This window comes from Saccostrea echinata, unplaced genomic scaffold (genome assembly GCF_033153115.1).
Source record: "Saccostrea echinata isolate AGI-Se365-2 ecotype Australia unplaced genomic scaffold, CSIRO_AGI_Sech_v1 ptg000029l, whole genome shotgun sequence".
Classification (NCBI taxonomy): Eukaryota; Metazoa; Mollusca; class Bivalvia; order Ostreida; family Ostreidae; genus Saccostrea; species Saccostrea echinata.
Window position 1 is genome coordinate 8,563,467 of NW_026889778.1, and position 27,995 is coordinate 8,591,461.

A 27,995-nucleotide genomic window follows, 5' to 3' on the forward strand; every position below is an offset into this window, starting at 1 on the left:
AATACCTGTAAATACTGAGCCAGCTGATATTTACCTGTAAACACTGAGCCAGCTGATAATTACCTGTAAATACTGAGCCATCTGATAAAGTTCTTGTAAGCAATGAGCCAGCTGATAAATACCTGTAAATACTGAGCCAGCTGATAAATACCTGTAAACACTGAGCCAGCTGATATTTACCTGTAAACACTGATTCAGCTGATAATTACCTGTAAATACTGAGCCAGCTGATAAAGTTCCTGAGATTGTATTGTGACTCCGGGAGACACTGTATTAGCAAACTGCCCTGATTCAGAATATCTGAAAGAAACAAATGTATGCATATACACAATGATTTTAGATTAGAAATAGAATTCCTTTACAAGATCCCTGTTAAATATTTTTTTCCCTTTTATGACCAATTGGAGTACATTTGCTTGTTTCTCCCCTCATGTTGCCCTATGTATTTTGCTGAATGCTGGTGAGAGATTCTGCCATCTATTTTTGTTTTGTTGTTGATAGTATTAGTCCTTAAATTTTGAAATTTTCAGTATAGTTAGAGCCTTTCAATTTTTAAGGACACGCGCAACATACCTTACCGACTGATAATTTTTCGAGATATTCTTAATATTTACATTTTGAATACCGAGTTGCTGCATCTTGTGTGTGTGTTTGTGTGTATAGTATTTACTTACACATTCCTAGCTTCCCGTCCGTCTGGGTGAAATAAAGTTACAGTGGCTGTGATACAGTTATGTGTGTCTGTGAAACAGTTATGTCTGTGTGTGGTACAGTTATGTGTGTTTGTGATACAGTTATGTGTGTCTGTCTGTCTGTGTGTGTATGAGTGATTACTTACACATTCCTAGCTTCCCGTCCATCTGGGTGAAATAGTGTTACCATGGCTGTACATTTATGTGCGTCTGTGATACAGTTATGTGTGTCTGTCTGTCTGTGTGTGCATTTGAGTGATTACTTACACATTCCTAGCTTCCAGTCTGTCTGGGTGAAATAAAGTTACCTTGGCTGTGATACAGTTATATTTGGCTGTGATACAGTTATGTCTGTCTGTCTGCATGTGTGTTTGAGTGATAACTTACACATTCCTAGCTTCCAGTCTGTCTGGGTGAAATAAAGTTACCTTGGCTGTGATACAGTTATATGTGGCTGTGATACAGTTATGTCTGTCTGTCTGTGTGTGTGTTTGAGTGATAACTTACACATTCCTAGCTTCCAGTCTGTCTGGGTGAAATAAAGTTACCTTGGCTGTGATACAGTTATATGTGGCTGTGATACAGTTATGTCTGTCTGTCTGTGTGTGTGTTTGAGTGATAACTTACACATTCCTAGCTTCCAGTCTGTCTGGGTGAAATAAAGTTACCTTGGCTGTGATACAGTTATATTTGGCTGTGATACAGTTATGTCTGTCTGTCTGTATGTGTGTTTGAGTGATAACTTACACATTCCTAGCTTCCAGTCTGTCTGGGTGAAATAAAGTTACCTTGGCTGTGATACAGTTATATGTGGCTGTGATACAGTTATGTCTGTCTGTCTGTGTGTGTGTTTGAGTGATAACTTACACATTCCTAGCTTCCCATCCGTCTGGGTGAAATAAAGTTACCTTGGCTGTGATACAGTTATATTTGGCTGTGATACAGTTATGTCTGTCTGTCTGTATGTGTGTTTGAGTGATAACTTACACATTCCTAGCTTCCAGTCTGTCTGGGTGAAATAAAGTTACCTTGGCTGTGATACAGTTATATGTGGCTGTGATACAGTTATGTCTGTCTGTCTGTGTGTGTGTTTGAGTGATAACTTACACATTCCTAGCTTCCCGTCCGTCTGGGTGAAATAGTGTTACAGTGGCTGTGATACAGTTATGTGTGACTGAAAGAAAGCGAAAAAACAATGAATACTTTTGCAATCTGCACATATACATATCTAAAATAATTATTACACACTGACAGATTCAAAGTTCAAATATTTCTCGTTCTCTAAACATAATGAACAATTGGTTAACACAGAGAGTTTTTGTGATACTAAGGCTGTTAAGTTTTAATGTAGATTGCTAGTGCCTTTCATCTGCCAATGTCTTCATGTATTGACATTAATAGTCTTTTTTAATAAAATGCTTTTCATCTTGAATACTGATATCTCTATCACATTTGAACAATAAACTTTAAATTAAAATGTGTTTTGGAAACACCACATCCCAAAATATTATATCTGTCATCTGTCCTTGACATAACTTTGATCTGACCTGACCTGGAATGTGTTACTTTGACTTCACCTTGGCCAAATATGATGTATCTTTGATAGATCAAATGAAACAACAGATTGGAAGTAATGTTGTCAGAAAAAAAAAAGATCTAAAAGAATGCACCCACCACTTGATCTGTATTATCTCTTAAAATACAGTAAAACATGCTTATAAAAAAAAGCCTGGGACAGACGATTTTGCTTTGTTATAATTGCAATTCGTTATATCTATTAAGTTCACAATATATTTTAAAGCCATGGGAAAGGAAAATCACTTTGCTAATAAGTGTCAATTCATTATAAGCCAGTTTTCTACAAGCATGTTTTACAGTACCGATGATTTGATAAAAGGTCATATATAATTTCATGTAATATTACCAATTTTTTACTTTTGGCCCAAGTGAAAAACTTTTGTTGATACTTTACAAATTTATTTGATATGCTTTAGAAAGCTGTGGATATTAATTAACTGCTCGCATATGAAAGTAGTTTGACTCTTTATTCAGCATGTAACCCTGTCTGACCTAGCTATTGGTATAGATGAGCTATATCTGCTATATATATACATCTGTACTAAGCAATTCTTGTACAGTATTATGTACTGTGTAGGTTATTACTGGTAAGAGACCAGACACATAGATTTCATACTAACCTCTGACAAAACCAATTAACTATGCTCACCATCTTGACAAACGTCTTATTTTACTCAGGGCTACCCAAATATCTATAAAACCTATGTTTTTAGGGAATTCTTTAAAATTTATAACTACAAAGAAAATGGGGTTTTTTGAGTTTTTTAGAATACATTTTTTAATTTTTAAAGTACACATTGTAATTACATTTTCTTTTCAATTTGCAAGTGCATTTATCTTCTCCCATTTGTAATTCATTAAACTGGCAGATGCCACTAAGATTTGTTTTGGGATTTCACAGTGCTATTAATAGCAAACAATCAATGACAGATCATCACACACACAGACGCTGAGCTTGCGATCTTCTTAGATCTAATTCCTTCAGATTGCTAGAAAGGGCAAAAGTCTACTTCTTTTACTCCGAGAGAGTTCCTTGTACATTTGGAGAAGTCATTAAGAATTAGTCCATTCTTCATCTAGTCTACCTGGCCCTATGTTACTCAATTCCTCAATTATTGAGTTAAGAGAACTTCTGATACAGAGAAGTTACAGGTACATTTGATGATACCATTGATTAATAAGCAATGCTCCAAGCTCTACTCAGACTGTCTCTGTCTTGTCTACCTGGCCATGTTACATTACTTTTTTCATTTTTTTTCCTTATGATGTTTGTAATCTTTAATCGCTAAACCCCAAAAGGTTCATTATCTGCCACATTTCAGCTTAAGTCTGGGATTTCTTAAACATGTATTTTGTAATTTATTTGATTAATTCATTAAAATTGCTATTCCCATACTGTCTCTGTATACCTTGAAGGTGCCAAGTCAAAAATGTCTCACAATGAACCTCTAGCATGCTGGAGGAATACATAGATTACCTGTGTTACAATTTTGTAGCACATTCCACTAACATGACTAATGTCTTCACCATTTTTGAGTTATATCATCTGATAATATTTAATTTTTTTTTTTTTTTTTTTTGAAAACCAATATAAAAATCCACAGCTCTCTGAAGCTTAACACCTGACAAGGGCAGACAACTCTTACTTTTTTCTCCTCTTTTGTTGTTGTCCATGACATCCACACCAAACTGTATGTGGTCCCCGGAGAATATCTCCCTGGGGGCGCTCTCCTCACCCCCACGACTGAGGCGCTGGTTGTTGATAAACGTGCCATTACTGCTCTTGGTATCCTTCAGGTAAAACTGAAAAGGAAGAAAAGATAATTACACATATCGCAACTTGTATAATTTGTAAAACTTAACTAATGGTATTCACCAGGTAAATTAAACTATAGATGAAAAAAAAATACAGTGACTTAATTTAATCTCAACTTTTACATTTTGTTCAATTTTCTAAAACTGAATTCAAATATGAATTCACATTTCAATCTTTAGATGAGGTAAAACAAGGCGAATAACTCAGGATTAGTAGACCAAACATTGAAATTATTTAAAATATACATGTACATCAACTCATCGTGTTTTCAGTATGTTCTGAGTCACTTCAACTGCATGCAACTTTCTCTTAGATCAATTATCATCTAGCTACCTTTGTACTAATCAATTATCAGTTCTATCTCCCTGCTAATTATAGTTATTAGCACTTCCTCACTGCTAATTATTTTAATTTATTCAGCATCTTTGAATCCTAAAACAAGGGCCATATTATCATGATATTTTAAATCATATTTTAAAAACATCACATACACAATGTACATGTATTACCACTGAATTAGGTTGATTTGGTTTTAGTTAGTTTTTACTCTTTATTACTCAAATCACCAATTTCTATGGATATACAGGCCTATAGATTTTTTTCTACTTAAGTCAGTTTCAAAGAAACATTTTAACATTCAAGCCATCAAAATTTCTTATAAAACTTCCCATTAATATTGATAACATTACATCAAACTTTATAAAAAGAAAAACACCCCGATTATCAGTGACTGGGGAAATTTTAATGATTAGATTTATCTCCTAGCTCTACATCAATAATGACTGAAGAACCTGAATCAAAGCCTCAATGTACCAGCATGGAACATTATAATGTGGTTTATCATATTTGTTAATGACGTCATTATACCAGCAATACTGAAAGAGCAAAGCCTCAACTTATGTTCCTTCATTGAGTGCACTTTTTCCTGATTATTCAGCATTTAACGAAGGGTTCTTGTACATTTTTAGCAAACATAATTAGGGAGAAAATAGATTAATCAATGACTTATACACAGAGATGTTTACATTGAATCAGCTGGTACTTATATTAGGAAAGAGAATCATTACTTAGAAAATATGGAGATTATTCTTGAAACTTTTTGGAGATATATCTGGCTGCTGTTAAAGTTCAAACACAAATCTATATAAGAAACTGGATAATTGGATGCAGTACACGTCAGTTTCTGTGTTGTCTTTTTCCTCATTATGTCCTTTCCATATATATAATGAACCCACTTAGTACAAGACCAAGTAAACAAACTTTACATAAACTACTGCAGATATTATAGATTGACGTCGGGACCTACCTTTTCCTGGGGAGTAACATCAGGCATATTTTCCTTACAAACAAACACACAGTGTGTTTACTGTAACTGTACACACACACAGATAAACAAAGACATGCATTCACTGCATTAATAACAAATATCACTTGATGTTTTTAAACAGAGTCCAACACTATAAGGTGAAATACTCCCAAAAGTTGATCATAAGATGAATGGAGGAACAGAAAAATGCTCCTTTCCCTGCGGGCAGTCTAACAGGTTGCCAAAATTTGAAGTCTGTCGGAGAGAGATATGAATGATTTTTTGTATCATTTTGTACAAAGTCTGTAGTGTCAGAAATCAGATAAAGCATTTAAGAAATGAAGGCTGTTGAGAATGAGATAAACAAACAGGGAAAAGAAACAGTAAAAAGAATTTAAAATTGAATGCTTAAGTCAGAAGATAGGAGACAGCTTGCTTCATGGAAACATAAATATCCTCCCTCAAGATTCACTGACATTCTGTTTCTCAGTATTTAGGTTGAAAAAGAATGCTACATATACCCATTCAATGTGACATAATCAAGGTAATGCATGTATTTTATTGAAAATTTGTGTTCATCATACATATTCAATCTGCATTCAAAAGCAGTAGCTTCTATGGAGCTTGTATTTGTTATCAATGAATATTTGCGTATCTTCTACCATTACCACTGGTAAAACATCTTCAACAGCTTTTCATATGCACAGTTCTTTAACAATTTGTAATACTTATTTATAAAGCTCATTAAAACTCAGAATTTTAAGACAATCAATCAATGTATTACATGTATTATATACCAGAAGTATTTATTCTGAAGACTAAAATCCTGTCTGATTTAACGTCTTTATGAGGAAATCAGTCACTTTATTTGTCTGTACAGAACCCATTATTGAGACAATGATGTCCAGCCATTAAAGATGAACCAGAATAATGTATTGCACACTTAGGACTTCTTAGATGACTCTTAAAACAAAAGATCAGACAAGGACCTAGTTACTTCAATGTAGTCATCTGAGGCTATACTTGAGTTATGGTCAGAAGATCTAAGTAGTATCTATTGCGATGAGGATCCATCTGACCCATGTCAAAAATGGACAGAGACTTCAAAGATTTTTTACTGCTACTAACACAGAGAAAAGAGATGCTTTAAGTAGATAGTGCTAACATAATGGAAAACAAACGAAAAACAATCAACAATCTATAAGTAAGAGGAAAGACAGAAGTCCTGGAGCCAAACTGTTTACCAATATCAGATCTAACTGTCTTCACAAAGCTACCCTTCTTACTTAATACAACAGAACAAGCAGTATGAATGGAGAACTCAAGAGAACGAGAAATCTGGCACAAATTGAGAAAAAATTCCCAAGATGTCAGCATATTATCAAGAAATATCAGATCTGACCAATAGATTACCTGTGTACAAGGTCATAAGATCAAAGAACAGGAAACTCCACTGTATACATGTAAAAACTCAATCCTGATGCCAATACAAGAATGGGTAATTTATGTATATTTTATAATTGAGCAACTGTAATTACTGCATTGGAAAAATGCCTATTAAATATATTTGATCCATTGACCATTGAATATGATACCCTTGCAGGTTTATCTTCAGCAGTGACTCACTTTACTGGTTTATGTCCAGCCATCGTCCTGTTTACATCTTCTGGTAATACATCTACTGCATATTACAACATATTGTCACAGCTGAGCTGCCTTTTTTAGCATTCAAATTGATGAAGTGTAATCATCATTCCCAGCTTCAGCTAATGAGTTTGGACAATAACAGAGTAATGACAACTAGTCATGCTAGATGACAGAGGACTTCTGAAGGATGGTACTTTAGTGAGTGTTCTGAATGCTAGATGACAGAGGACTACTGAAGGGTGGTAATTCCTTTAGTGAGTGTTCTGAATGCTAGATGACAGAGGACTACTGAAGGCTGGTACTTCCTTTAGTGCATGTTCTGAATACTAGATGACAGAGGACTACTGAAGGGTAGTTCTTCACATAGCCCTTTAGTAAGCATTCTATTAAAGGACTAAAATTTGGCCAATATTATTTTCATTGTGTTACTAATATATTTTTTCTGTAGTACACCTACTAGAAATATGAATTAATTTTATCATTTGATGCCACATGTAATACTTAAGACCAAAGAGATGTTATAATAAATTCTAGCTGATAGAAGCTAAAGGATGTTGCCATAGTGTTCACAATGGCATCACATAGCTTGTAGCAACATAAAGCCTAATAGAGTGTTAGCATGACTAACCTTCATCTTAATAACTTATCAACCTGTATATCCCTCTTCATTTTTCATCTGAGAGAACTCTTTCATTTAAATCCAGTGCATCTCCATAGACTACCTGACCATTAATTCATTACAGTCCTACCTGACCATGAATTCATAACAGTCCTGCCTGACCATTAATTCATAACAGTCCTGCCTGACCATTAATTCATAACAGTCCTACTACCACAACAGGACCCTTAAGGATTTCTTCCTGCACCATGTACACTAGCCTCTGATCTTTACATAATTAATATCTTAAAGGAATAAACCCTAAATCTCTACAATCTGTTGTTGTAGTGGTTTGTTGTTGTTTTTCTGCTTGAATACATATTAAGACAGAGACCCCTTCACTCAGTAGGCTTAATTCATTACAACAGTGAACGAACTCCTGGACTTTAACATAGCTTGTTAGATGCTTTCTATTGTAATTCTTTCCAGTTGGTTAAATTCAAAAGTAACCAACAGTAAGCTATTCCATTAGAATCTAAAGCTTTCTATTAAAATACTGGAATAATCACTTCAGGTCAAAACACTTCAATTTTTAATCCTTTTCATCAACACAATAATTTTATCTACTGTGAAACTGGAAACTACAGATTGTGAAAGTTTTTCTGCCTTACTCATACCTTGATCTTCAGATGCATACGTGTTAACTTTACACTTAACAGACTCTTCTTTTTTTAAAAACAAAACCTTACTTAAACATGTCAAAGGGAAGAAACTCTTTTATCATTACCTAGTACAGGTTTTGAAGGGGAACACTTCATTTCTCTGACTATATATTCTCTGATAAACAAGACAGACAGAGGGTTTTATACAAGTACACGATCTAATATTAATAAGACATTAAAGTGCTCAGTGCAAGTTTTCTTCACCTAATTCACTAAATCTGCAATAAAACAGCGATGCAAGCAAGGAGCACATCAACATTATATTATACCATTGTACTTTGTTCAAAATAAACCTGTTCTAAGGTGACTTCATTTCTTGCCAAAAAAAAGAAAAGAAAATTAAAAGCCTAATCAACCATTTCAATTACCTACTGACTGCAATTAAGCTAACGAACTCATTATACTGCCAAGAAATCTCATTTCTTGTTCAAAAATATCCATCCAGCATAGAACAAACAAGCAATCATCATGCTTAATTCAGTGCTGCACATTATTAGTAATGTAGAAAGTCAGAGAAACCCTTCTGCTTTTTTCTTGAAACAATATTCGTACCTAGGTTTACATTATAAAGCTCCACTTCCTCTCTGAATCTTCATGCTTTACTTAAACATGTAAAACATCTGACCTAGAGACACAACACCTGCATAAGCCTGTTCTATCAGGTATATACACAATCCTGGTCATTCTAAGCATCAGCTTACTTAAATGAACATTGTCCGAGTTCTTTACATTTGGCCTGTATTCAGTAACAAACAGATCATAGAAACCTATAAATACCACACATTTCTAACTGACAGCTGTACATCAGGAACATACATCTCTAACACAATACCTTACTTCTAGTTCTTGTAATGTAAGGAACAGCCAAGAACCTGTATATATCAACATGATCAATCCACTTCATGTCCCAGTAAAGAAACTGATACTTATATAAACTGAGTTATTATGAGTTTTCCAAACCAGAAGAAGAGAACAATCCAAAGTGATTTTAAAAAAAGAGACTGGGCAGTAAAATCAGTCTACCACAGACTTTTTTAGGACCTTTTCTCCAAAACAAAGGAAGAGACCAAGTCAATTAACGAGATATATACATATATACAAATATTGAATGTTTTTGACCTACCTTGCCATTTTCGTACCACACCACAGCATGATTCCTGGACAAAACTTTACAGTCGAATATGCCATTATTAGAGGCGGGTCGGGCCCGGGCGACGGAGCGGCCGATTTTGACGGGCTCTATCAGTGAGATATGTCGCTCCTGGAATGGGTGGGAGTTGGGCTGAGAGGACAGGATCACCACACTGGACATGGTCTCACGATAGTCACTGCCCGGATCTACTTTAAACCAAAATAAATGTATATATTAATATTTCATTCATTATCAATGCTACAGCAATAGGTATTAAATGAAACAGACTATTGGAAAATAAAGCCGTTGCAGGACTTTTTTCATCTATTACATGTACAAAAAATTGCTCATTTCAAATAGATTTGGATATTTATTGTGTAAGTTATGAATTTTATATTGAATATTAGAGATTCTGTGTGTCTATTAATGATAAAAAATCCCATATGAGATAAAATCTCATAAAGTAAGGATATAAAATTTAGCAGTGATATGTATCATTGATAGATGACCAGTTCCATCCATTTATGATCATATTATATCATTAGTCAACCACCATGTTAACCATTAATGATATAAAATCCTCTAAAGGTATCTTGTAGCAATAGTTGGTGACTTAGCATTCTTCAATGACACAACTATGTATCATGAACAACTACATTAAAAGCAATAATGAATCAAAGGGTCTAGAAGTTTTTTAAAAGCCACTTGCCCATGGGAGAGCACAATCTGGAATTTCATTTGCCCAACTTCTAAATTCACTTGCCCATATGAGAAAATAAAATGTGATTTTTTCCCCATTTCTTTAGCATGGTTAATTACTTACTAGTACTTTATTTTTTAAACAGAATGTTTCCCCCTAATTATTTCAAGCAATAATAAAACACAAAACCCATTATCTGTTTGTGTGTTCAATTCTTTTACGTAAAATGTCTGCTTAACTGTTTAAGAGATTTATAGGCATGCATATTTTTACTAATTAAGATTAGTATTATTATATTAGTTTACAATCTGGAATTGCAAGTGTTGATTGCATTGGTTTGTTTTTCCAATCTTATTTCTGACCAGTTGTAAAATAGTGGTCAATGAACATTATCAGGAAAATTCAACTTACTGAACATGCTGAAGTTGTTGAGATAAACCTTTTTTCTGACGTTTTGTTTCATATTTTGTTCAAGTAAGATATTAAAGATCTGTTTCTAGATTTTATTCCTTTCCCGAATGGGTTAGTTTGACATAATAACTAGTGTTACTCTAGGACCCTGTGATATGTCCATTCATGATACAAGTTATTATCATCATAACTATGGATTGTAATGTTATCAACTATTGCTAAGGAATTTGTTATAAGTAAAATTTTGTTGACTAATGATAAAAGCCCTGCAAAGCCTTATTTACATGATTCTGTGTTATAACTCACACTCATTCATCCTAGTCTATTAGTTAGTCCTATTGGAACTTCTTGCTGTGAATTCTGAATAACAATTACAAATAAATGTATTAATAAAAGAACATAGTCACTGGCGATCAAAAGTTAGTTGCTTTCAATTACATTAGATAATTGATTCTAAAATTTTTTTTGCTATTTCCCATTCCTTATGTATCAATGTGTGTCTTGGTGTTTCTCAGTGCATACACTTCTCAAAGCCCAAAGAACTGTCTGAGGCCAGATGCCTGTGAATGGGGGGGGGGGGGGTGCCCCTCCCATTTGGGAGGTGCATTTTCCACCATTTTAGATTGAATCAGTTTTTTTTCTCTCTCTCTTTCTTGCTTTTTTAAAATATGTACATGTACCTGATATACAAGAAAAATCTTGGCTCTAAATGCTCTAATTTATGAATAATGAATATCAGTTCATAAGAAAGATTGTGCTAAAGTTTCAGTGCGATAATTTATACATGTATATTTACAATATTTGATACTACTTTTACAGTGTAACTGTTAGGCACATGTTGGAAAAAAGAAAACATGGTTACTTACACATATTTAAAAAAAAGTTTAAAGGTTCATAAACCCTCTGCTCACTCATATAAAATGTTGCCTTAGCTTTTATAATTTTCCGAAATAAAATTAATGTATCTTTTAAGTAAAATACAAACTATTGTACCATAGCTTGCGAGGCAAAATTAAACAAAAAAGACAATTCAACTGGACAAACCCTATAAAGGAATAAGAGACATTTATGTCATTAAGAGTTATCTCTCTTATCAGAGTATCAATGAACCTTAATAGAACAGGCAAGACAGTCATGTACATTAATGACCATGTGAAGAACAAGGTTGGATTGAACTCCCTTTCTGATACTTATTGGATTCGAATTTAAGCATATTTATTTACTAATAGCAAATCTATTTTACATATAGGTCATGTAGGTAGGGGAAATTTTAGCAACATAATTTTGTGAGTAGATAAAAAGACATTATCATGAAAAGAGAAGAAAAAGAATTTTCCTAACAATGGATTATTTTATCGATAAACAGCACCATAATCATGATCAAAATTAAGGTCATGTTTTCCCTTTTTTTGTAACTTAAGTTGCCATTTCCAATGCTAATTTAACTCAGTAGTAAACAGTGTGTGCATTCAATGGGGTTTGGAAGGGTTCAGGAACACACCCACTCCTCTGGTGTGTTTTTTTTTTAAGTAACTGTTATTTAACAACATAATATTGCATAAATGAGATTGAATTTATACAAATCCACTGTTTTACACAAAGGTGTGAAATATACAGTCACTACGCAACAGGAAATCCCTTCTGCACACTCAACACTTTAGAGGGTGGTAGGGAGATCACATAGTCCGAGCAGCTAGTGATAACACAAGATCTATTACAAAGAACCAAAACTGCACATAGTTATGGTGTAATTGTTTTGGTATTGCTTTACAGTCCGAGTTGTGGAAAACTGACGGTCATGCCGGCAAAACCGATTAAAAATGCACGTGTGGTAAAAAACACCATCTATGTCAGTCCAAATGACTGGCCTTTTTTTAAGGTTAAGTCTGTTTTTGTTTTTCCTGTTATCATCCACACACTTTCCAGCCCAATTATCGTATAAATATGAAGTGCGACTGCGTAATACTTCTTTACATGATATCGAGGCTAATGAAAACGAACCAGCTTAGCCTTGTTGCCCATTAAATTTACAACTGGAGCAAAACCAAGTTAAAAACATAAAGTAACAAATGAAGGGAAAGATAAATATGAAAAATCTCGACAGAAAGAATTCAAATCAGTTGGGGCAAGTGGTAAATCTAGTCAGCTGCTAGTACTCCATACTGTCCCATATTTTGGTTTTTCATTCGATGCACAGAATTTCTTTAAATTTTTTAGACACATTTTCTAGGTTGATATAAATTCCACAATGCATAAACATTTGAACAAAATTAGGTTTACTATGCTGAATTAACATTGTCACCTCCCCGAAAGGGGTAAATGTAGTTCTGTGTTAAAAATGCAAAAACCGAAAACGGACAAGGATTTAGAAATGGAGACTGAGTAAATGTTATTTTAATACGAAGTAAAAGATGTGTTATGAAGTAAATAAATGTTATGTATTTTTGTTTCTTTTTTTGTTTTTATTTTGTTTTGTTTTTTTGTATTTTTGTGACTTAAGATTTCGGACTGGCTAAAATCATATGGACTGGCTTATTTTGTCTTCTTGCCAATTAGTCCGAATGATTGGCTATCTGGAAAAGTTTTCCACAACTTTGTTTACAGTAATATTCTTGCAAGCATTATTTTACTAATATGTGTATGAGTTTATTGAACTATGTGAATAAATTGTGACATTCTTTGAATTGAATTTTCGATTACAATGTAATTTACACTATTTTCACAATTAGGTTAGCTTCATTATTGGGAAAGTAACCTCGAAAAAAGTAGTAGTTGTTTATGTTTCACTTTCACAATGCAGACAATATTTAATAAAAATACAATTTCAATGACTCAATTTACGATATTTCTTTCAATATTTTCTTTAACCATGGCCTAACACGTTAAGTATCAAGAACAAGAAAAACCACCTGTTTATAATTTTGTAAAACTTCCACAAGTGTCATCATCTGTTACCATACTCATGTTTTCATTCACATTTGCAGTTTACTTGCAAAACACAATAATAATTTATATTCTAACTAAAAAGAAATTAAACAAGTGTGACGTCGATCAGTGCTAAGATTAAGAACAACTGTGATTTTCTTAAGTCGAGGAAATGGACAAAAGTCAACACCAATAAAAACACATCCTGGTTCAGCGATAACTTAATCCAATGCAAGTTTCTGATTAATGCTGATAAGATAAAATATTGTTACTTTTACACAAAAACTAAAAAGTTTTAGAAACAACTAAGATGGCAACGTATTTACCTTTCATACTCATACTTCAGGACTACTCAAGTCTTCAATAATCCGCCATCTTGAATTTTTTCCTGAAGAAAATCTCTAAGCAAAAAGACAACTTACAAATTTCAATGTGGAAAATAATTCATAGGTCTGGTTCACAATATGCTAGAAAATATACATAATTCACAAGAATATTTTTAACGTAGATAAATGTGCACTTTTGAGCAAAAAGAGCATATTATTCGTTCCGGAAAAGGCTTGACCTAAAAATATCAACAAAGAAGGTGAAGGTCATCGATTAAAAATGGCAGCTGTGGAAGACGATATTCCACAGAGAGAGGTTTCCCTGCCTCGAGAGGAGTCCCCTATCTCCCCCACTGTCCTTCCGTGGGACAGATTCTCTAACTGGATACACTGTGCGTGTGTTGTCACGTTCGATTTGGAGCTGGGACAGGCTATGGAGGTAAAATAGGGCATCAGCTGATCACCTTTGTTGACATTTTTGTTTTATTTTTAAAACCCATCCAATGGTTTTTACCCACAATACCTGGACGTGTGTTTTATATTGAAGTGTATTCATGAAATCATTTAAAACCAGAAATATATTATATACATGTTTCTTTATAGAATGTTTCTTGAATCATTAAAATTATTATTCAGTAGCTTTGGCTTAGTTGGAATAAACCAAATGGCAAGTGTGTTTCATTGCACTCACCAAAGTTTGAATAAGTCACATTTATATTATAAGTACACTTCACAATGTATAGATAATTCAGTGTTTGGTGACATAGAAATTAAATCTGAATTCCGAAGTGTACTGTTTAATGTTTGATTCCACCTGTCTATTCCAAAGTGAATCCAGAGATAGTTGAACATTGTTGAAACCATGCATGAACCCACCTTCAGACATTGTTAATGAGGTCGAGTCTAATTGCAGTGTGCATGACTTTGCACACTTTTTAGTTTCATGGCTGATGCAGTCGTATCTGCAACATAACACCTATCCAAGTATTGTAATTGAACACAAAATGAACATTATCTGTAAGTAAACGTTTATGGGTCTTAAAATGTGCTTTTAAGAAAATATTTAGGAATAAATGCTGAAATGGCTTTCAGGACGTCACTGTTTTCCAGTTCTGTAAGCAATGCATGACGCTGAAGAATGATGCTTGACTCGCTTGAGTATTCAAGACGTCCATGGACATTTTATTAAACACTGTTGACAGAACATCAAAAGAATCATACCCGCAATCTAAACGTTGTTATTTTTTACCAAAATAATTCATCTGCACTGATATATATACAAAATGTATGCCGCAGTATGGCAAATTTAGAGGTATTGGGCATTGGGAAAAAATAAACTAAATGTAATAATTCCTAGACCAAACCAGATGATGAACTTTTTTGAAATTTCACAATTTGGTGACTTTTTACAATAACTTTCATATATTTGACTGAAAACGAAATCCCTAGGGCAGAAATACAAAAAATATGGGGAAAATGTGATAATTTGGTTCTTTTCCAACAAATTCCCATAGGGTCCAATAGTAAAATTTGACAACTTTTAAGATGGCCCTCTTAGAAATCGGGATGGTAAACATTTGATATTTTTATCTTAAAATAATTAATATAATAGTAAAAATTCATTCAAGAAAATTTATCAAAATATCTAGGGTAGAAATAATTAGACTCAGCCTCGTTAAACTTATATCTGAAATTGGTGATTTTTTTGGGAGTGAAAGAGAGGGGGCTTGGGGGTTACATGTAGATAGCAAATTATACAACAGGACAGTAAGTCCTAGGTTTATACTTTGCATTATCATTTTGATACACTGTATTAGACATGCTAGATGTATTTAGTTTAAACAGTAACTCTATCGTACATATATGTATATATGATCATGGCTGCTGTATGTACTAACAGAAAATGTTATCCATTTTCAGCTGATTTACCCGGGTCATGTGAAGCTGACAGATGTAGAGGTATTAATATAGCCGTCTCCTTAGTGGTCACATTAAAGTCTCACTCCGTCCACTGAACAGTGTCTTACATAAACTGAATTCCCTGTGGAAACTTAGTGGAATTCAAATTACTGGATTTCATTTCAGTTTTAATTCATAATAGAAAAAAATGAAAAATAACGAAATAATTTTTAGAACTAGCATTAATGATTATCTAACTTTTGTGTTAAGTGTTGTAATTATTTAATCTATATTTCATTTTTATAAGTGAGGTTTTTTTTTCTTCTTTTTTTTCAGAAAACAAACATCTGTTACCTGTCCTTTCCTGATTCTAATTCAGGTACAGTAACAACACCATCAATACCCAGCCCTGTATTAATTCATACATGCTCACAGTGATGATAAGGTTATCTAACGCAGAACAGAAATACATGTACTTCTACCAAATACATTTAATTACTAGTGAAAGTGTATTTAATAATCATAATTGTTGACTGTATTGTACAGCTGGATATGTTGAAGTGATTTGAAAGTCCCAAGCCCCTTTTCTTTAAGTATTTTACCCTCAGTATCTCGAACCTTCGGATATCTCATAGTTTTTTCTCGGTCCCATTGAGTTCGAGATAACGATGTTTGATTGTATGTTAAATTAGATATAATTTCAAGTAATTTATTAGATGTCTAAAGAACTAGATTTTGTATGATGCCAGAATTTTTACATGTTTGACAGGGTGTATGGGGGACACACAGTTCCACTTCCGGATCAGACAAAGTCCAGGAAGGAGACATTTACCCAAGTCAAAGTTCCACAAGGACTACCCTCACCAGCTACAGGTATGACTACCTCCATCAGTTACATGACTGTGAATGTTTATATTTTGTTACATCACTGTACGTCTTCGTGGGCCAAGGTTTTATCTTCCACTCCCCTCTTTACCAATCTTAGGTGGATTATGTATGGATTTCATATCATCAGCTTACTGGATATTAATTGGAGGCAATGTCATGTCCCTGCATTTAATAAGAAAGTGTTTTACATTCAACCATCTGCAAGGAGGGGAGTGGGTTATAAACCCTTGGCTAGCAAAGATGATCACTATACAAGTACATAGGGCTTTAAATTTTTCAAGTTATATGTACTTCAAACTTCATAGATTTAAGTGACAAGTCATGTCTAGTCAATGTGGTATGGTGGATCCAATGAAATTGTGCATGAACTTGTCTAATTGAATCATAAGAAACCAAAGACATGTATCAGAAGAGTGTGACTGCCATTTAAAGATAATTTTAAAAACTTTTGATGTATTTTACGTAATATGATGAGGATTCAGTATTGCTGATGTTAGGTTCACAGGTAATCCCCAATTATGCCAGACTGCTTTCCGTTCTGTTCTAGAGCTACTAAATGAATGTACATTAGGAAATAAATGTATCTGTAGAGTAATAGGCTGTATATTTTTGTATATTTCAGACGGACAATGGCTACCTGTATGGTTTCGTGTACTTTCGCCAAACCAAGGACAAAAGTATAAAAAGAGGTTATTTCCAGAAGGTGAATATTTAATTAATCATGTCTAATTAGTAGCTGTTACTAACGATAAACAAAGGGAGATGGTGGGGAGATGGGTATGGTGTGTACTGAACTGAACTCACTCTGTGCTGTTTTCATTATTTTACAATTCCATGTTATAAGTGTTTTCCCTTTATTTCAAAGTAAAGAGTGAGAGATCAATACTTAGTATCGCGATTACCTCACAGTTATCTAACTTAATGGCGCTTTTTTGTGGCGAAGTCGAGGAAACTCTAAATCTCGCGAGATTTCCGGGGCATGAATTACTTACGCTAGTGACAATCGAATAATTCAAATAATTAGTATGCAGAAAGTACAATGTATTGCAAAGGGTTAAACTTCAAATAGCAGGTTTTCTAATTTGGAATATTTAGAGGTTTTTTTATCAGCTTCCTAAAGTAACGATTATCAGAAAGAAATGACTGAATTTAATTAGAAGAGTCGGCTTAGTGAACATATGGTGAAAAAGTATCAATAAAAATGTTACACATGAGGACTAGGTTCTCGTAAAATTTATAAGCGTGGTTCAGCGAATGTTCCGCAAGATATTTCACCGGGACTTCTTTCTTATCTGCCCTTTTAAAATCCATAATGCTTGATCTCGCGTTGTATCCAAAAGCACATTGCCCCCAGCTAACAGATGTTTCGTACCTTCACCGAGAAAGAGTTCCATTAAGTTAAGTAATCGCTATATCAAGTATTGTAACAGGCTAGGGGTTGAGGTTTATGTACAAAATCTCTGTGGACCTTCCAACAATTTTTTTTTAAATTTTTGATTTCCAAGCGGTATTTTTATCAATTGAAGCGGTCAATTTGGCCGGTAGCCGGTTCTTAGGAAAACACTGCATGTTATGTAATGCTTCCTAGGTTTGATGTTTTGTTTTAAATTCATGACTATATTTAATGTGGTCATTTACTGATAATCTGTAATAAATCGTTGCTGCATCTCCTCTCATTTTAGTCCGTGGTCCTGGTGTCCAGACTTCCATTCGTGGCCTTGTTTAATCAGTTAGTTAGTATTATTGCTCCAGAGTACTTTGATAACGGAGAGCCCAGTCTAGAAGCAGGTAATTTTATACCTTTGTAGATCACTGTTATTGTGAATTACTTAAGTACTGAGTTTCAGAATACTTTGGACATTGATGTGGCCATGAATCATACAATCTGCATAGAAAATGAATGATACACTGTATGAAATTATTTATGTATAATGTATCTGTGATTTATGGATAATACATGTAAAATTTAAACTCAAGGTAAATGGAATACAAAGACATCTATTTCAAAGCCTGCATCAGAAATTAGGGCACTTCATATTGTACATAAAAGTTATTAACTGAGTGCATTTTATTTTTTCTGTACAATTCTATTGGAATTCCAAGTTTTTATAGCAAGCTCTCTACTGTTACAGTTTATTATTACCTTCATGTATGAGATTACATAAAAATTACAAAAAAGATACATTAATCAAAGCAGTTTGTTAGCATGCAACAGTACATGTATATGTATTCTCTTTATTTTTCCAGCTTGTCATGACGTAGATCAGTGGCCCTGTCCACTAGGGGGAGACACAGTCAGTCTGCCAATTTTTGGGAATGTTTTACAGGTACGTTTTGTTCAAATTATCATTTGCTTCAAATGGAATATATATGAAAGGCTAGTCACCAATTCAACTTCATTCAGAAAATTTCTCACACAGGTTATTTATACGTGTACTTGAAATCAAGGAAATCAAGGAAATATGCACTGTTTATCATACATGAGGGCACTTGCTTTCCTATGGATGAATCTACAAAAGTCAAATATAGCTTTACTTTTCTTGAAATTCATACTAAGATACATTGAGAATTGTCAATTTGATTATTTCCTATTTGTTTTTTTTTTCTTTGAGTTAATTTAGAATTCTTCAATAATGTAAAATTCAGTTGTATTTTTTGCACATTTTTAATTATTATAATTTCACTACAGTACTCACTTATTGCACCATTGTTTTACTGTTGTCAGTTTCTGTGTTGTATATTTCGATGTTGTCAGTTCTCTTTATTGTGTACATAGGTCCGGATCCCCTCGCGGACAGATAAACTTGTGGACAGAGTTCCAGTAAAAACTACCCCATCTGTAAGTCAGTCCCCACTACTGTTAGATGTGTTGTAGCCTCTATGTGATTTTATGTTGTAACAAATAGACTTCATTATACTAGAAATTTTCCCTGTCTTATCATTTATACACTATTTATTTCTAAATAAATATGTTCTTTAATTTTTAATTCATTCCTTCAAGTTTGGTTTTAAAAGAATTTTATTGCTTTTGGAAATCTAAAGTTTTGGTTTCTGTTTTATAAGTTCTAAATTTTAATGCTTACAGAATCTGAGAATTATCAAAGTTTTTTTTTATATTACAGCCTGTCTTACCTGCTCCCACCGTCTTGCCCTCTCTGTATGAAATTGATATTTTCAGGTAAAGCTTGCAAGGAGAAAAGAAATTATTTACTATGCCATGTACATTGGAACTGAACTTATATTTTATCGTCAAAGTGAAAATAGAAAATTATATAACAAAAAAGATAGAATTTTGTATTTCAAGAATACCTTTTACATGTATTAACAACAAGATACAACGTCTGTTTATATTTAGTAATAATGTTTACTTTCACTTTCAGTTCCTTCCAGACCATACTTCCACATATACAGATGTTATGGGAGCTAGTTCTCTCAGGAGAAGTAAGGGATCAATCAAGTCATTAACATTTAGTCTTAATTATGCTTCATTAACATGTTGCACACAGTTTCAATCAAATTAAATTACAACTAATTTTCCTTCATGTATTTCAGCCTTTGGTTGTTATGGCAGCTTCACCTTCTGTGACCTCAGCAGCTGTCCAAGCCTTGGTCAGGTCAGTAAAAAAGACAAAGGTCAAGGTCATTATCAAGAGTACCAGATAATTAGAAACTAAATATTCACGTTATAGTTCAGCTGTTCTACCATGCTGTGGATTTTATTTTTAGTTTAATTGGTCCACAGAAGTACTGCTGTGATTTCAGACCCTACTTCACGATTCATGACAGCGAATTTAAAGAGTACACGACAAAAACACAGGCACCGTAAGTCTGGATTTAATGACCTTGTATTCTTGTAAACTATCAGAGGCAAAATTCTTAAGTGCAGTGTCCTACTGTTATTTTATAATAGAAATAAAGCATTTGGCGCTAATTGAGCTAACCTATATTCTTATTCAGATGATTGACAGCAGCCTATGAAATAATTTTCTGATGATTTCTGGCCTTTTATGTTTTTCAGGCCTTCCGTTATATTAGGTGTCACCAATCCATTCTTTGCCAAAACACTGCAGCACTGGCCTCACATTATAAGGATAGGAGAAATGATGACACAAGGTAAATGTCTGGAAAGAAGCCTGGATCCACCAGAAAACCTGTATAGATTATTAAATCAATTACTAGATCCACCCTCACAGCTATTTCTAGTCTGTATTCACTTATTAAGCTATAAAGTATATTGTTAATTACATGTCATGTGTTAGAATGTGTGCTAATTTTTATAAGAGACTGTTCCTTATCAAATGGTATGCTATATGCACATCACAGATTCATGTACATGCTTAAAGTGTCTTAAATCACATGTAGCCTTTCTCTCTCTGTTCTAACCTTGTCACATCTACCCATCAATGCTAGACCCCACCCACAGCTGATTTCTGTATAGTGTGAATTTGTTACAGTGCCTAAAGGATTTAATAAATTAAAGAAAGTCAGCAGCATGAAGACACTGGATGCCAAGCCAGGTAGCAAAAAATGCCCACATTTATAATATAGCAAAAAACGCCCACATTTATAATGTAGCAACAAACGCCCACATTTATAATGTAGCAACAAACGCCCATGTTTATAATGTAGCAACAAACGCCCACATTTATAATGTAGATCTGCAGGTAGCAACAAACACCCACATCTATAATGTAGATCTGCAGGTAGCAACAAACACCCACATTTATAATGTAGATCTACAGGTAGCAACAAACACCCACATTTACAGTGTACATCTGCAGGTAGCAACAAACGCCCATATTTATAGTAGATCTGTAGGTAGCAACAAACACCCACATTTATAATGTACATCTGCAGGTAGCAACAAACACCCACATTTATAATGTAGATCTACGGGTAGCAAAAAACACCCACATTTATAATGTAGATCTGGGGGTAGCAACAAACACCCAAATTTATAATGTAGATCTACAGGTAGCAACAAACCCCACATTTATAATGTAGATCTACAGGTAGCAATAAACAGCCACATTTATAATGTAGATCCACAGGTAGCAACAAACGCCCACATTTATAATGTAGATTTACAGGTAGCAACAAACACCCACATTTATAATGTAGATCTACAGGTAGCAACAAACGCCCACATTTATAATGTAGATCTACAGTTAGCAACAAACACCCACATTTATAATGTAGATCTACAGGTAGCAACAAACGCCCACATTTATAATGTAGATCTACAGTTAGCAACAAACACCCACATTTATAATGTAGATCTACAGGTAGCAACAAACGCCCACATTTATAATGTACATCTGCAGGTAGCAACAAACACCCACATTTATAATGTAGATCTACAGGTAGCAACAAATGCCCACATTTATAATGTAGATCTACAGGTAGCAACAAACACCCACATTTATAATGTAGATCTACAGTTAGCAACAAACACCCACATTTATAGTAGATCTGCAGAATGTTGTGTTTAATTAATGATAAATGTCAGTCCTCAAATTAAAAATGACCATATGATAAAGTCATAATGCATATCTGTAGTCTTAGACTCATTTAAGTGATAGAATAATTCATTAGTGAACTGAAGAGCAAGAAATGAATATTGATTAGTACATGTACTATATATTATAGAAAGTATGCATAAATAGTGTATTCTGTGTAGTTGTATAATCTTATCATTTATACTGTTACTTTATCTCATCTGTCAGAGAGAAGATAAAAATATTTTACTCAGTAATTATAATGTAAGGCTTTACTAGGTGAATATCTGGAAAATCACGATATTAATTTATTTGACACAGGTGTTTACACTCGATACAAACCATTCTTGGCCAAAGACAAAGGCATCCTTAAACGAATTATCAAGGTGAGTTAAGGAAAGACACATGACTCAATGGACTATGTCATAATCTCTGCTAAAAGTAGATGCTAAATGTTGTTAAAATCATCAGTATTTGTGTAATTTATAAATTATATAAAAATGTTTGTTTTAACAATCAAGTCAGTATTTACAAATTGTGAGATAGATTGATCCACCCCTCTGTTTCTTTATGCTACATGTCTTACAAGTCAGTGATGTCATATATAATCTGTTAGTGCAGAAAGATGAAGTACATTGTGAGGGTTTTTATTTTAAAGTTTTTTTGTGATGTCACAGTTGTTTCTCCTCTATTTGATTTTTTTCATGTTTTAGATTAGATGAAACCTCTTGATTTTTTTTTGTATCAACATGATTAATGCATTTATCAGTGCTCTGTAGAACATTGAAAGGTAATGACACATTACGTCTATTGTCATTTTAGATTTCAAAATGTAGGAAAAGAGTGTAGGAGATAATTATCACCCCTTGTTGGTATTTGTGGGTAAAATACAATGTACATACATGTATAATGATCATGTAAATTTTGTGTACATTGATTGTCATGTTCTTTACAGGGCATGCAGGCCAAACGTCCGGTGGAGGCCCAGAATGCAATTCTTCGACGTTACTTCCTGGAGCTGACTCAGAGCTTCATGATACCACTGGTAATTACATGTTAAAATATGATCCTAACTGAATTTTTCTTTTCTTAGTTCAGTTCTTTAATCCGTGGGACGTACATCCCATAAATATTACAGTACAATTTATATATTTATCAATTACATACATAGTACAATAACATGATATACACTCACAAACTTGTGATACATACATTCTATTATTTAGCTAATTGTTCTAAATATTCTAATCGTAATTTCCCTAACTGATTTACATCTTTGGTATTTGTACTAAAAAATAGTTGTATTAGTTTAAAGACACTTGGTCTTCGGGAGTAGTAATGTTTGATGAATTTGTCTGAATGATGATTGAATACTTGTCATTTTGTTAAATATAGAATATTAAGTTATGGCTTGACAGATGCAGTAAAATCTACATTTGTTTGAGATTTAATTGAATAGTTTGTGTTTAAAGGAACGATATATGGGAAGTTTGATGCCTTTACAAAGAAATATTTCTCCACACAAGGTACTTATGATTTGAACATCTTCAATGAGAAAATGAAAACGTTTTTGAAAATGTCAAATGTTTATTTTATTGAAATATGAAACATCAAAATTCTGAGGAAAAAAGAATTAACTTTGAATTTTGACTTGACCTTCTCAGTGCCCTCCAAGTCTGCGCCCGTTTGACACTGACGAGTTTCTAAAGACACTGGAACGCTCTGGGCCCCAGCTGACGTCGGGGATAAAGGGGGACTGGGAGGGGCTTTATCGGAGGTTCTTCAGGAGTCCAAACTTTGAGGGATGGTACCAGCACCGTCAGACAGAGGTTAACCAGAAACTGCAGGTACTCCACATGGAGGCCCTGTGCAGTGCTGTAAGTGTTCAGAATAATATTGTTCTACAGATTTACTGACTTTCTCTTGTTATTATGAGGCCAGACAGCTTGTATATATCCACTGTGTTGTCAACTTGCTAGCCATATCTTAAAAAAGTGTGCTATGTAGATCTGAATGTTTAGCTTGTGTTTGTTTTAAAGCTTAATAGTATATATATATATATATATATATATATATATATATATATATATATATATATATATATATATATATATATATATATATATATATGTATATATATATATATATATATAAATACACACACACACACACATATTTAATGAATTAATTAAGCAAGGAAAGTTTATCCTCTGACGGTTGTGTAGAAATTATTTTGTTTAAGAATTACTAGTAAATGATGTTCCCATCATTATTGTAATCTGTTCTTTGTGTTCTTTGATTTTGATTTTTCATTTGTTGAAAGTTCTGCTCAGTTTGCTGATGGTAGACAATGTAATGAATGAAATTTCCTAGTCTGGATATAGGACATTTTATATGATCTTTCTAAATGCACATACATGTATTTGGTTGACAATTTACACTATGACTGATTTGATGTACCTGATCCAGGTTAGTATAAATAATATACTGGAATAATATTTGACTGTGAGAATCATTGTTATTGACAGAATCTGTTGGACTGGATTCAGGACAAAGAGGAAGTTGAAGTGGTGGATCTCATTCTCAGAATCAAAGATAAACTTGTAAGTGTTCAATATTAAGTCCTACCAGAATTCCCCAGTAATGTAATTGAAATCAGAGAGTAATTTCTAAAATTGTTAAATATTTTAATCCTCCAAATTTACCTCATATATATTATAAATATTAAAGAGAAATTCTTATTTAATCATTTCTTAAGTTTTCAGTGCCCTCTGAACTTCTTATTATTAACAACAATCAAAAAAAAAGGAAAGCTAAATATACATGTACAGGGCATATCTGATGTTGGGTCAAATACAAAATGTTATCAAGAGCTTAAAACTTGAATGAAATTATGATTGTAAGTTGCTCACAATAGAAGCAATATACAGTGACATAAACTGATTTGTTTTTGGTTCCAGGCATTTGCAGTTAACAACGACATTGCTATCAGTGAAGACAGTGTTCACAAACTTAAGAAACACTTGGATGTGATTATTACCTCCCTTCCTGATGATCTGCAGTCTGTACTCAAGAGCTGACACCAGGGGGAGTGCTAACAGGAACTAGTTGGTGCACATGCCCAGTGTAGCTTTATTCATCAATTGATGATAAATGTGCTATAAAGAAGCCAGAGTGCCATAATGAAGAAATGTGCTAAAAGACGTTTTTTATGATAAGATCTGGCTTCAAAAAAGTCTAGTCTGAGAGAAAAAGTATTGTGTGAAAGTAGTCATGTAAAGTCAGATGGATGCAAGATAGATGCAGTAATGATATGTACATGTACATACATTTGTAATTGCCTGTAGTCTTAGTATAGAGGTGCAATAAGAATCAGGAACTATGAATAAAAGAAAAATTTGTACATGTCAGGAGTTATTTCCCTTTCTTATGTAAAAGAAACACGTACAAGATATGCGTAGTCTTTCAAACTGAGAATCTGAGATCAGCTTAGAGTAATCTCCTTGGATTTCATGATATACTTGTGTCTTGTTGTATAATGTCAGTGATGTAATAAATTTACTTAGTAATTTCAGCATATATTTCTTTAACAAAATATCAAGAACATTGTCATACATGTTTGTTGCATGCATGAAAATTATGAGAAAATATCACAAAATTGTATTTTTAAGAATTTTTCTTCTTTAGGGGCCTTAATATCTATAAATATTGTAGATTAATCATAAATGAATTAAATGACATAAATTTAATGATTGAATGAATATATTTTGAAGCCAAGCACTCATACCTATTGTTCATGTTTTTATCATCAGACAAATTCAGAGCTTTTGTCGTGTTCTATATTGTTAGCGTCGTTAGGTGTTGTGAAAAGTTCTCATTATGTTATGTGCCAAACCTAAGTCAAAATAATTTTCATTCCACATCTGTAGCATCAGTATTCATTTTGTACAATATAATTAGTAATTTTTTCTGATCCATAATTTTTCCAAAACAATAATAAACTAAATTTGAGACGAAGGAGGACATATCAGTTAATGTGATGTTACAGAATTAGCCATGTTTGTATTTTAAAGTTCTGTGTTGTATTAAAACTGTTTCAATTTTGTGTCATATATTAAATCACAGACTGCCACTAAGGTGTGCTATGTTAGTTAAGACATTCAAGCTGAGCTTGTTTATTTAGTTTACTTAGAATGACATTAATTTACATGTGTAGTTTACCAAGAAAAAAAAAGTTGTTTTTTCAGGTCAACTCTGAAACATAACTTTATTAAGATTTTCCTTACCAATAATTTACATGGCATTTTATATCATTTTTGATACAATATGTAAGAAACCTGCCTCATTGAAAACAAACTATTAATGAATACAGTCCTATTTGAAAATAAAAACTACTCTCTGTATCCCAATTTATTTTAAATTTTCTATATGTTGCATACACATGTGCTGTACCCATATTTTAATTGCAATAATCATTTTTTAACTGCTTACAATCATGTTTTTAGTATGTATAAACAATTTCACAATTATTTTGTAAAATGTTGTTTACAATCAAGAGTCAAGGATTAGCCAGTGCTAGTTTCAGAATAAGGTGTTGGTATTTTACATTCCTTATAAAAAGGGCATTATATTGTTTTTCTTTTTTATCAAAAATATGTTCTTAAAGATACTCATCTAGAATTTTGTATCAAGTCAACTGATTTATGTTTTTTGTTGAGGCTTCTCATGCTCATGTTGACTTACTCCTTACTAGTTTAAAAACAAAATGTCTCCCAGCTTCTCGTTAAATCTGTTGTTTAAGGTGTTGTTATGGAATTATGGAAAAATGAAAAAAAGACACATTATTGTTGCTATTTTTACTACATATAGATTATACAGTGGTGATTTTTATTACATTTATGTATGGAAATCTTTGTAATGAAATTTTACAGAAATCATTTCTATTTCAATATTTTTACTTTTTCTGATACATGTACCACTATTCCTATAACATTATGTATCATATCTGGTATCAGACAGCAGGAAGAAAAAAGTAAATTTATTTCAATATAGTTTGTAAAAGTCTGTACATGAACTAAAAAACAAAACAAATAAAAATTGAGAGTCCTCTGTAAGACATTCTATTCCCACCAATGTACTTGATATATGGATGTTAAAAAAACTTTTGAAATAAATACATTGTACAGAAAATATTGTTTCCATTGAAAATGATACACACACAGAGCCATGATTCCATCATAAAGAAAGGTTGCCATCTAATAGACACAAAAAAATGACCTGATCAAGAATCAGTTTATACAACGTATTTTCTGTGAGATGTACGAAATCTTAATCTCAGCATATGCATTAACCTTGACTTTGGTACATGACCTTGATGATAGAGATAGGTATTACACAGTATATAGGCAATAATAATTGTGAGAAGTTACCTTACAATAGGTCTTATTTGTGGGACCACAATGGGAGATCAAATTTTTACATATTAGGAATATATAGGAAAAAAATCTTTAAAAGTCTTCTTTGAATTCTCAAGAACCATTCAGCCAGAAAAGTTGAAACTTCTCCGAAACCTTTATTACATAGTTATTCATTAATGTAGATTCAAATTTATTCAAATTATGAACCCCCGTGGTATAGTGGGGCCATAATGGACGATCAATGTTTTACACAGGAATATATAGGAGATATCTTTTCAAGAACAGCAAAGCCGTGATTGGTCATATTTATACGGAAGCATCCTCAGGTAGTGTAGATTCAAGTTTGTTCAAGTCCCCCCCCCCCCCCCTCCACTTTAGGAGTAGTATTATTGTAATGTTCAAAGGGCATTTATATAAACGCACTGAAGACCTCAAATTAT

The 27,995-nt window shown here is 33.2% G+C and overlaps 2 protein-coding genes across 11 annotated transcripts in view; one reads left to right on the plus strand and one right to left on the minus strand.

The window, feature by feature from the left end:
- Positions 1-13,987, minus strand: part of LOC133195555 (sarcolemmal membrane-associated protein-like) — a 39,178-nt gene extending 25,191 nt beyond the window's left edge. For 6 of the 10 annotated variants that reach the window (XM_061331436.1, XM_061331435.1, XM_061331439.1 and 3 more), the window contains exons 1-5: positions 13,854-13,942; positions 9,483-9,700; positions 3,917-4,073; positions 1,800-1,866; positions 210-300 (exon numbers count right to left, since the gene is read on the minus strand). In XM_061331436.1, coding sequence (XP_061187420.1) covers positions 210-300; positions 1,800-1,866; positions 3,917-4,073; positions 9,483-9,700; positions 13,854-13,866 — 546 coding nt within the window. In that variant the 5' untranslated portion in view covers positions 13,867-13,942. Of the gene's footprint in view, positions 1-209; positions 301-1,799; positions 1,867-3,916; positions 4,074-9,482; positions 9,701-10,908; positions 10,963-13,853 lie in introns of all 10 variants that reach the window. The other 4 variants (XM_061331433.1, XM_061331430.1, XM_061331432.1 and 1 more) reach the window with 4 other exon arrangements.
- Positions 13,988-14,090: 103 nt separating this feature from the next.
- Positions 14,091-27,322, plus strand: LOC133195558 (protein DENND6A-like). Its single transcript, XM_061331442.1, has 20 exons — positions 14,091-14,292; positions 15,774-15,812; positions 16,089-16,131; positions 16,522-16,625; positions 17,263-17,343; positions 18,323-18,428; positions 18,888-18,967; positions 19,417-19,479; positions 19,763-19,818; positions 20,021-20,081; positions 20,193-20,254; positions 20,367-20,462; positions 20,659-20,753; positions 21,095-21,157; positions 22,460-22,524; positions 23,094-23,183; positions 23,611-23,664; positions 23,803-24,015; positions 24,667-24,741; positions 25,099-27,322. Exons 1-20 carry the CDS (start codon positions 14,134-14,136, stop codon positions 25,216-25,218), a joined length of 1,725 nt encoding a protein of 574 aa, XP_061187426.1. The 5' UTR covers positions 14,091-14,133; the 3' UTR covers positions 25,219-27,322.
- The last annotated feature ends 673 nt before the right edge of the window (positions 27,323-27,995 follow it).

Coding starts and splice junctions, on each gene's coding strand:
- LOC133195558 (XM_061331442.1), top strand. CDS start 14,134: ATGGCAGCTGTGGAAGACGATATTCCACAGAGAGAGGTTTCCCTGCCT. Junction 14,293..15,773: donor AGCTGGGACAGGCTATGGAG/GTAAAATAGGGC, acceptor ATCCATTTTCAG/CTGATTTACCCGGGTCATGT. Junction 20,255..20,366: donor GCTGTCCAAGCCTTGGTCAG/GTCAGTAAAAAA, acceptor TTTTATTTTTAG/TTTAATTGGTCCACAGAAGT.